Raw genomic sequence first — 10,164 nt, forward strand, 5'->3', positions numbered from 1 at the left:
TGTCCCTTCACGTATCGCAAACAATGGAAAAATTTTCAATTTTATTCCACTCTTATAAGAATTATTCTCAAATTTTCCATATATATAATATAGTATCAACAATTGCCTCTCGTCTTCTATCTATAAAAATAAATATCGATATTTGAAAAACACCCTATTCCCCTTGTTTTACTATTTAACAAGCTTTCTCTCTATTTTTTTTGTTTCTTACAAATGAATATTAAAATAGCAATAGCAACTCGAACTGAGCGTATCAGATAAGATAAGAATATAATATATTTCTCTTTATTTCTCGTTATTATATATACTTAGAAAATAATCATAAAGCTATATTTAAATTTGTATAAGCTATCTATAAATCTATGCTAATTTATAAATCTATAGCAAGCTTACAGTCCATGGACGAGGGTGATTTCTTGTACTATACAAAATATTCTACATTTTCGTGCGGAGCTACCGAATGCCTTGGTGCATCGGGTTTATGAAATACTTGATAACCGTCGGCAATTGCCGGAGCTTCTCTTGGACCGATATCTCCAAGTTCTGCTGATGATGCTTGTTAAATCGTATAGCGATGCCGTCCTGACTTTCATACGTGATGTCGCCATGGTGACTTTGTGGACTTACCTGTAACAAACCACAATTGTCGATAAAATACAAGTGACAGGTCGACTAGAAAACTATCGTGAATATTTTGTCGTTAAAATTAAATCGATAATTAATGAAAAATATTTAGGTAAAAATTTACAGTTAAAGCAGTTCCGTCCCTGTAGTCAACCCTAATATCGCCAGATGACAATTTCGTAACAAAACCGATTCCCGGCACCGCCACCTTGGTCACATTATGGTGATTAGAATTATGCATGGAGTTCATCTTGCGCGACCTGGAAGTCGCCGTCGAGATGACGGAGCAGGAAGCGTCAAACGACGGCAACTGAAAGAGGTTCAACGTTAATTCAGCAAAGCGGAAAAATCAGGCATCCTATCCGCTACTTACATTGGGGGAACCATTTGTGGTGTGGTGCGAGACATTTTCTTTCCCCTGAAAACAGGGAGAATCACTCAAAGCCGTGTGGGGCCGTCGTCCGATTATTGCGGGGAAGTAGGAATGCCCGGTGGCTGCCTCCAAAGATGCTAGGGTGGATTCCAGTAGCAAGCAACGCTGATAACATTCCGAGTAATGCTCGTAATAGGTCTCGAGATGCGACGGGTACGTACTCTCGACAAACGTACCGCTGTTATCGGTGATCTTCACAACACCATCCACTCGGACAACCTAGAACATGAAATATAAAAACTAAATATAAAATATACAAAGGGCAACGAGCCGTAACAGAATGACAGTGTTAATATATTCAGTGTAATAATACAAAAACGATTTCGTCTTCTCCGTCCGATGGAATTAAAAGAGTTCGCGCGTAATATTATGACTTTCGTTCTACTTCTATGCGTTCGTTTTATGTAATAATGTTCTCGGGAATACTTTTCTCTTTGCGTATATAATTTGAACACTGAGGATGGTTCGATATTAGAACATAAACGTTTGTAACTATTTTTGTATTATTACACTGAATATATTAACACTGTCATCCTGTTACGGCTCATTGCCCTTTATTTATTTATTTGATTTTAATCTTGTGAGCCTTATACATTATATAAAATATACAAATCTTAAATAAAATTTAAATATTAGATGTAATTTAATTAACAATGTATAAGAATCATGATATTAACTTTTGCAGCTTGAGATTATTTTATATCGTACACACAATCAGTTTTTATTTAATTTTATCACTGCATAAATCACTACATAATGCATGAGAATCGACAGTACCTTTACTCCGTTGTAAAAGTGCACTTCGCAATCAGGTTGCGGACCGTTTTCCATGAACAAACACTTGGAGCGTTGAGTGTACAATGTCAATTTTGGAGTTTTTGCCTGAACCAGCTTCACGAAACGATAGGCGTACAGATACTTTCGATGGTGGCACGTCGGCAAATTCTCGTACGAATAAATACTATCGGCGCCTCGGTTAGGCAACGGTAGCGGTTGCGAGCCAATCTCCGTAGTCGTGTTCGGCTTGTAGAGAACGACTCGCAGGCCGTCACCTGATATTCTGCACACTTCGCTTATCTTTTCCTACAATATGAAAAATATTTGGTATTTTTACATTCCTGCATTTATTGTACATATGTATATCTACCATTTTTTTTTTTTTTTTAATAGAATAAAGCGATTCTCTTCTCTACGTACCGTGCCGTTTCTACGCTTGATAAACTCGATGCACACTTCCCCGTTATCCAGAATAGTGAGAATCGCGCCCTTCGTTCTGTGCCTGGTAGGTTGCAGCCTGTTAGAATTTAAGGGCGACACTTGTAACTTTGTGCTCTTCTCAGTTCCTTCCGCGCTACGGTTCTCCGGGATGTTTTCCTTCCTTGGCCTGTGCCTTTCCACCACCCTCGGTCTCTCAGAGTCGTTGTAGACGCCGTACTGTTCGCTTTGCGAGAATGCTTTATCGCGTGACATCGGAATGCTCATCAATGAGTCTTCCTTCAAGCGGTGATGGGCATATCTCGCACCGTGCAAATGCATTTTCATAATAGGCTCGGACAACGGCTCACTTCTCACACTGACCATAGGCATCATCGGTGTCGTGGAGATTCTCTCCTCCGATCGGGATCGCATTTTCGGCCGACCGTACGACGAAAGTGTCCTACCAAGCCCGGAATCCATCATGCCATCGGTAAACGCATTTTTGCTCGTACCGTTTCTTTCCTGGATAAACAAAACGTGAAACAAAACGCTGTATTATTCGTGAATTCGTCAATTCAATAATATTTTCTCCCCCGTTATTAATGACTTGTTCAAATTTACACCTGATATTATATCTTAAGTACGTGTCACTTACGTTGCGTAGCCTACTCTTTTCTATGCTCGTTATAAATGGGTGCTTATGAATGTCCCGCAAGGATATCCTTTCTTTCGGGTTCTTCTTCAGTAATTTATCTATCAGATCCCTTGCATTGTCAGACAGATGAAGCGGCATTTCATAGTCCGCCATGACCACTCGAGTTAGGGTGCTCTTAATCGCATCGGTTTCAAACGGTGGCCTGCCCACCAACAGAGTATACAACATACATCCCAAGCTCCATACATCCGCTTCCGGGCCGTGCGAAGACCTCGTGGCAACCTGAAGATTTTTGAAAATGTTACAATCCTGCGTGACATCGCGGTCTTGTACGACAATTTTCAGGAAGCACTCACCTCGGGCGAGATATAATTTGGCGTGCCGCACATAGTCAAGTGCTTTTCGTCCGGCTTATTCAACTGCGTGGCCAGTCCGAAATCAGCTATTTTCTGCGAGCACAGAAATCAAGTTGGAATAAAAAAGAAACGAATTTTTTGCCTTATGACAAATGTTGCATATTTCTTTTTTTACGTACCACCTGCATATCTCTGGTCAAGAGTAGATTGGACAGCGACAGATCTCTGTGAAGTATTTGGTGGGAATGGAGATAAACCAAACCGTGCACCACTTGTTTGATTATATAGGCGGCTGAAACAGCAAAATTTTGTTACAAATGTAATTAAAAATTTAAAATGTATCCTTTCTCATACATGTATAAATTATGTACCATGCTCCTCAGATAGGGTTTTGGTGCCCTGCGCTTTGAGGTAGCGTTGAAGCTCTCCGTTGTGACATAATTCTAAAACCAGGTACACGTAATTTGCATCCTGAAAGCACGTGTATACCTCCAGGATAGCGGGATGTTTCAACCGTGAATGTATCCCTACTTCCTGCCTCACTCTATCTATCATCCCAGCAGCTTGCATCATTTTCTTGTCGATCTACAGGGACAAGTAGACATAAAGAGGACACATAGATATAGATTGTCCGCTTTGAAGCAACGGCACAAGATGCCTCGCAATAAATTTTGTATTTGTATAACTCGCTGAGTACAGAGCAAGCCACTAGAGTGTTTGCGACCTCAAGAATTGACATTGGTCCAATTTCTTTTGCCCAATACCTCAAATCTTGCCGAGATCGACTTTGCGTATGCATTTCGAAGTTCATATTTTAAAGGTAAATGTCTTGGAGCTCAACAATGCGACTGGAGCAACAGGCGTCAGTCCTCTAAACTCCAAGAAAAGACGGACAAGGAAATTACCATTTTGATCGCGACTTCCATGCCGCTGCGGAGACATCTCGCCCGATAGACGCTCCCGTACCCGCCTTTGCCCAGTAGATTCAACACTTCGTATTCCTGGAAAAAAGACAGGCGCGTCAGCGTCACGGCGTCGGGCGTGTTGGCGCGTTGCCATGGGACGGCGACGGCGCAAACGGGCGCAAATTCAAAAAGCTAACCTCAATCTGCTCGCCGAAGCCGGCCGAGATCGCGGGCATGGGGCACCGCATCGAGCCGCGCTCGATCGGGCGCCGTCGGTCGTCGATGACCATCGGCACCGCGACAACGACCCTACCTTACGCGAAATTCGCCGGCGACGGCACTCGTGAACGAGATCTCTCTCGGGAAACCGTAAACGCCAACAACATGATACCGCCCGCCATATGCAGTATGCAAACTGTCGCGCTCCTCGCGTCTCGCGCTCGCGCATAACGAGCGACAGACGAGCGACGCGCAAGGGCGGCGCAAGCCGCAATGCGCATATCAAACAGTCCATCTGTTCTTTTTCGAAAACCTTACTAGTGCACAGTGGTGCAATAAGTTAGAGCGAAACAGAATATACTTTAAAATAATAGATTTATTCCTTTTACTGCTTAATAGTAATTAAAATTAAAATAATTATCCTCTTTACTTCAATTTTTATGTATGTAATTGGATGATTATTGGATACTATTATACGTTAAAGTATTTTAATAATTTATTGTCTATGATTTTTTTGCCTAATCGTTTCATTTACTGTGACATTAAATCAAATATATTTTATTAGTTTTATATTAAAAATTGAGTTTTTTACTTAAAAAAAAATGTATACTAATATAATATAATCAATATATTATTTTCCACGTTAAAATAATCTCTTATTATTATATATATCTACGTGTTAAAATTTAATCTAATAATAATGATATTATTAATTAAAAATTATATTTTAACGATTCAATTCGAAAGCATTTAATTCACCTCGATTTGAATGAAATTTTGTCGATTATTCAATTTGATTCAAACTCAAAAAAAAAAATAAAATTTGATTCGCATTCCTAAAATAGGTCTAGCATGAAGTAAAGGTTGAATTCTAAAAATAAAAACAATATATAATTTTTATTTTAAAAAAACTTGACAAATAAAATGTACTTATTAAAATTATATATAATATTTAAATACACATATGTTGAATTCACATGTACGTGGATAAAATTTATATATCGAGGTACATAATAATATTTGCAACAAAATTTTCCTTTACGGTTTTGCAATAGGATTATTAGGTCAGGATTTATTAACAAAAAACTTACTTTCTCGATAGCGCTCGTTCAACGAGCGCTACATATATAAGAGACCGAGTATCGATCTCCCTCCGTGTTGTATGAAAGGAGAGAAGTTTAGCACTCCCCTAGACAAGGATGGATTACACATGTACTGGTAGGCACTGTCGTCAGATGGCGACACTTACCACACATTTTTTTTGTTAATGTTTAATTAAAGGAAGCAATGTGCAGGTTTCTACTTGCACACTTTTTCCAATATACATCGGATATTTTCCGAAATATTTATATATTTTCTTCGGGACACATATACCTTTATATAGCAGTCGATGTCGAATCTTCTTTACGAGCAAAGGAACCGGCGATGCGCCGCGTAGCGGGCGCGCGCCGAACTCTCTCGCCGCGCGAGCCATGCTGCCGCCCGCGGTCCGCGCCGCGCGCCACGCGCCTTCCGTCATTATGGCTCCTGCACACAGGACGCGGCAGCGCGGCATTGCGGCAACGCGGCACCGCGGTAACCAATCACCATCTGCCTTTCCGTACTACTTTCAAAAGTAGAACGGAAAGGCAAGACGGTAATTGGTTAGGCCTCACAAAATGCCGTAGGCGTAACGTGCGTAGAAAACCAATCAGGTCACTGTCCTCTTGGGAGAAGGGAATAGTCGCTCTGATAGGATTCTTCGAACGCTTCGTCTCCGTCGTGTGTCCGGCTTACCGCGAGCCGCGTGCGAATGCCGCGTGCAGCTCCTGTGTGCAGGACTACGTGCACTTGGTGTCACTTGACTCGCGCTTGTGGCGGATGGCTGACGCTGACCGCCACAGTTACCATGACAGCGGATTTAAATCACGAGGAGCGTGTAAATACACGCGTGCTGGACACTGGTACTACCAGTTACTGGTTACCAGTTTATTTATAAAAATAATTTACTAGAACATTTGCAAATAAACGCCTAGGTGCTTTTTCTTTAATTTCAGGAACATCGTTTTTAAGCCAATTCTTACCCTGCCACCACGACATCTGAACCTTTCCGTGGAGGTTTTTGACGAAGTAAGAGTTGTTTAGCGCAGTAGAGTACGCGGGCTCGCAGCCTCGATTGATGAACGGATGTACCCACAGGGTGACGCGGAAGCCTTTGCTCTTCAGTCGTTTCGTGAGAGCGCGGACATCGGGAAACTTGACGGGATCGAATTCGGCAGAGCTGTAACAGGTCTCCCAGTTGCCGTCAATCTCGATCTGACTGTTTTTGAAATTATGAGCGATGATCTCGTCCGCGTAGGCCTCGACCCTTTTCTCGGTGACGTTGACCTTGTACCTGGCCCAGGTGGACCATACGGGATGCTGGATCATCCGTTTGTTAGGATGACCTTTTGGCTTACCCAGATAGTTTTCTACCGCGTGCTGATGGGCAGTTGTCGGATTCGGGAAGACACCTATTGTGTAGCATGAGCTCGATCCTGTCGCGATGCTGATAGGGTGCCTTGTTCTTGGCAATCAGGCACAAGTGCTTATCTCGATAATTATTCTGATCGATGAATAGCGGGCTTATTGTCTCGTTCACATAGATGTAAATCCCTTTACTGGATAGCCAGTAACGCTCGGCTAGTGCCATGTTTACAGGATGCGTCGGCACATACGGCTCCTCCTGGTTTTTAGAATTCTTTTTTTTATAGAGAATCTAAGAAAATCCTTAATTTTCTACAATTTATTTAAATAATTTGGAAGTTTATCTTAACAGAAAACTGCAATTTAAAACAAATGTAATAATTTAAATTAAATCTGTAATTTTAACGAAATAAGAATAATAAAAATGTTCTTTTCAAATATTTTTGCACACATGCGTTAACATGTACATACCAGTAATGTATCACGAACTTAAAAATGGATGAGCCAATGCTTGATCTGCGTAATATGTGTCTTGTAGTAATCTAGATCTAGAAGTTTCGTCAAAAGATCATACGTTTCCTTGAGATATTCGATGTCTGGCGGTATCTAAAATAAATTTTGTAATAATTTTAAAACATCGCAAAATAAGAGCATGTATATTCTACGTTACTAAAGCAATAGAGAGGAAAATTACAAGCGTTTCTGCGCGTCTAACTGATTTTCCAATATTTCATCTCAAACGTACGAAAATCACTTTAGCATCTGTGGCGTCTCACCGACATTGCACTACCTAGCTTACATACAAAAATCCTCTGGTCGCAACCAAAATAATGGCGATGCGCAGTATGGAATGGCGCAAACCACAAAAAAGGGTTGAGTGAACGTACTGTGATTCCTTCGCGACTTTATTTCGTCCAATTTCGTCGCACGCTGCGTTCGACGAGTTCGAGCTTATCGCCGTAATATAGCATCGTTCTGTATTCTATGAAAAATAGCCTGACTCCTTTCGCGCGCCGAGCTCGCGCTTTCGAAAGTCACGTGACGCGCAGCGTCGTGCCTCGTTAGCTACGCCGATCACGTGGCTACAAAGGGCCAATCAGAGTAAAATTCAATCTCAGCGAGACTGCGCGCGATGCTCTTCTCGGACGACGCACGGACCACACGGACGCAGCAGTGTCGGCACTGGCCGCATTGGCGCCAATTGGCAATTGGCACTTGGCGCACTGGCACCTGGCACTTGGCAGTCCTGTGTTGTGCCTGTGTCCTGTGTGGTCCTGTGGCACTCTGGCAGACTCTGGCTGGCAGATTACGCCAGATCTAGAACAGTGCTTGTTGGTTTAGTTACTTGTTGAAAAGTGATTAGTAGAAAAGTAGACATTCGTCGAGCGAGTTGAGGAAGTTTAGGTGTTTGAATGGCACGAGAGTTAACGAGAGAACATTAAAAAGAAGAAGCTATTCGACAGGTAAAGGATTCACATCTATTTCGCCGACGGTCTGAATCTGAATGAAGGTTCGTCGCGTGCGGCGTGATTCAATTCGACGTCTTCTTCTTCTTCGTCTCGTTATTGGCACAGCTTTCCTTTCGTATTCGCATCAGCCATTATTCGATTCGGTTAGATGTGTGTTCAGCAGATGGCGTAAGCCATGATTTTAACTTAGAGGGGGGTGAGTAAAGCGGGTTCAATTCGACGTGATAAAGGTATTCGTAACAACGGTGAGATTATTACGTTCCGCGGAATACTTCGATGTATCGTCGAGATAAGTAGGGTGAAACGTTTCATATGCGCGGCGCTCGATCACGCTATATACTATTTACTCAAGCGAAAGGATAAAACCGAACGAGCCAATGACCAGTTGTTACTATTGTCCATTGTACAATAATCTTAAACAATACGGGGAATTCTTGAGTGAGTGCGATTAGCGTATCAAGATAAATGCAGTACGTATAAATACATCTCATGTTACACGAAGAATCTTATGCGTCGCAAAGAACAGCGACGAGGTACATGTGTGTAAAGCCTTGTGTACACGATACTAGAAATCGGTCCGAGTTTCGTATTTATCAATAAAATTCCATTAAAGAATTAGTTCCTTTTAAAAAACACATAGACACAATAGCCTATTTATCGTTATCGTTATCTCACAAAACGGACGATCGGAAGCGATCGAATGCTTGGAAGGGACAATCTGGGATCTGGGAAAGGAAGCTGTAATAAGCAAATAATTGACGAGAAATGCCGCCTCCAGGAGGTGTTTTAATTTCACTAAAAACTGACTGTTTTTGTTTATAATGTTGCGTGGCAATGAATTCCGGTAAATGGCAAAAAGGAAAAAAATCAATCGCGATTAGTGGGCACCGCATGAGGCTAATTTCATTTATTCACAAATTTTTCAGGCGTATTGATCGATTACTGTTCATTTCTACCAATATAATTTAACTTTAATCTCGGTTTAATTTACTTTTTATCTCGTTCTAGTTCTTAGAATTATAATTCTAGAAATTCTACTTTTTAGTTCTGTTTTTCTCCCGCCATTCTCGACACTACATCGCTTCGTTCCTTTTTGTCCTTCACGCACGCGCACTAGCGAGAATTAATTATGATAGAGGCGGGAAATAGCGAGCATTTTATAATGGCGCGTTCTACAATATTTTAATAAAGGCTATTAAAAAGTAATATAAGATACATACGTAGTAATAATCGGGAAAAGAAACACGAAAATTACACGAGAGGACACGAAGATATTAATATCCAAGAGATGAATAAAGAACTCAGGATGTATCAAAAAGCAAGGAAAACAAATACTCGGTCGACGTACACCTTAATACTTTCATATTAGAAATAATGTCGATGGAATGAGATTTATCCTCAAGCAAGTAAATTTGTAGCGTGTCTCAGATAAATCGCACGCCTTTCCCAGACACGCTTTCGTCGAGGAAGTTAAATTTCCGACGCGAGAAAGGAAAAACTACAAATTACTTCTGACTTTTGCAGTAAAGCGTATATAGTTGCATCTCTCGCGTTAAGGGTCGATTTCATCGTCTCCGATTAACTTGATCCCCTGATTAAACTCACTCTTCGTCTCTTTCTAATGTTTGTTTCTGTCAATGTAGATTAACTTTAATCTCGGTTTGACTTACGTTTCATCTCTTTTAATTCTTAGAACTAAAGAGAGATAAAAAGTAAATTAAACCAAGATTAAAGTTAATTTACATTGATAGAAATAAACATGAGGGAAACAGAAAGAGATGAAGAGTGAGTTTAATCGGAGGATCAAGTTAATCAGAGACTGCGAAATAATAAGACGTAATAAAATGTTTGCATGCAGCGT

The 10,164-nt window shown here is 41.0% G+C and overlaps 1 protein-coding gene and 1 non-coding gene across 3 annotated transcripts; one reads left to right on the top strand and one right to left on the bottom strand.

Moving 5' to 3' along the window:
- Window positions 1-19: 19 nt before the first annotated feature.
- On the bottom strand, window positions 20-4,601 carry Sak (Sak kinase). Of its 2 annotated transcripts, XR_011733150.1 has the most exons (12): window positions 4,368-4,601; window positions 4,171-4,266; window positions 3,637-3,850; window positions 3,445-3,557; window positions 3,266-3,358; window positions 2,910-3,191; window positions 2,255-2,776; window positions 1,835-2,140; window positions 998-1,276; window positions 749-934; window positions 394-627; window positions 20-120 (listed from the first exon to the last, which is right to left on the bottom strand). XR_011733150.1 is itself a non-coding variant. In XM_071784997.1 (11 exons), the coding sequence occupies exons 1-11, from the start codon at window positions 4,458-4,460 to the stop codon at window positions 454-456; spliced, it is 2,358 nt and encodes a 785-aa protein (XP_071641098.1). In that variant the 5' UTR covers window positions 4,461-4,601; the 3' UTR covers window positions 20-453. The 2 variants fall into 2 exon arrangements, 1 of the variants encoding a protein (XP_071641098.1); XM_071784997.1 differs by having other exon boundaries at window positions 20-627.
- A 943-nt stretch (window positions 4,602-5,544) lies between these two features.
- Window positions 5,545-5,650, top strand: LOC139818486 (U6atac minor spliceosomal RNA). Its single transcript, XR_011733434.1, has one exon. It is a non-coding gene; the product is annotated as a U6atac minor spliceosomal RNA (small nuclear RNA).
- The last annotated feature ends 4,514 nt before the right edge of the window (window positions 5,651-10,164 follow it).

The sequence above is a fragment of the Temnothorax longispinosus genome, chromosome 8 (assembly GCF_030848805.1).
Source record: "Temnothorax longispinosus isolate EJ_2023e chromosome 8, Tlon_JGU_v1, whole genome shotgun sequence".
Taxonomy (NCBI): domain Eukaryota; kingdom Metazoa; phylum Arthropoda; class Insecta; order Hymenoptera; family Formicidae; genus Temnothorax; species Temnothorax longispinosus.

Coding starts and splice junctions, on each gene's coding strand:
- Sak (XM_071784997.1), bottom strand. CDS start 4,460: ATGGTCATCGACGACCGACGGCGCCCGATCGAGCGCGGCTCGATGCGG. Junction 4,267..4,367: donor GCTTCGGCGAGCAGATTGAG/GTTAGCTTTTTG, acceptor TCTTTTTTCCAG/GAATACGAAGTGTTGAATCT. Junction 3,192..3,265: donor CAAATTATATCTCGCCCGAG/GTGAGTGCTTCC, acceptor AAAAATCTTCAG/GTTGCCACGAGGTCTTCGCA.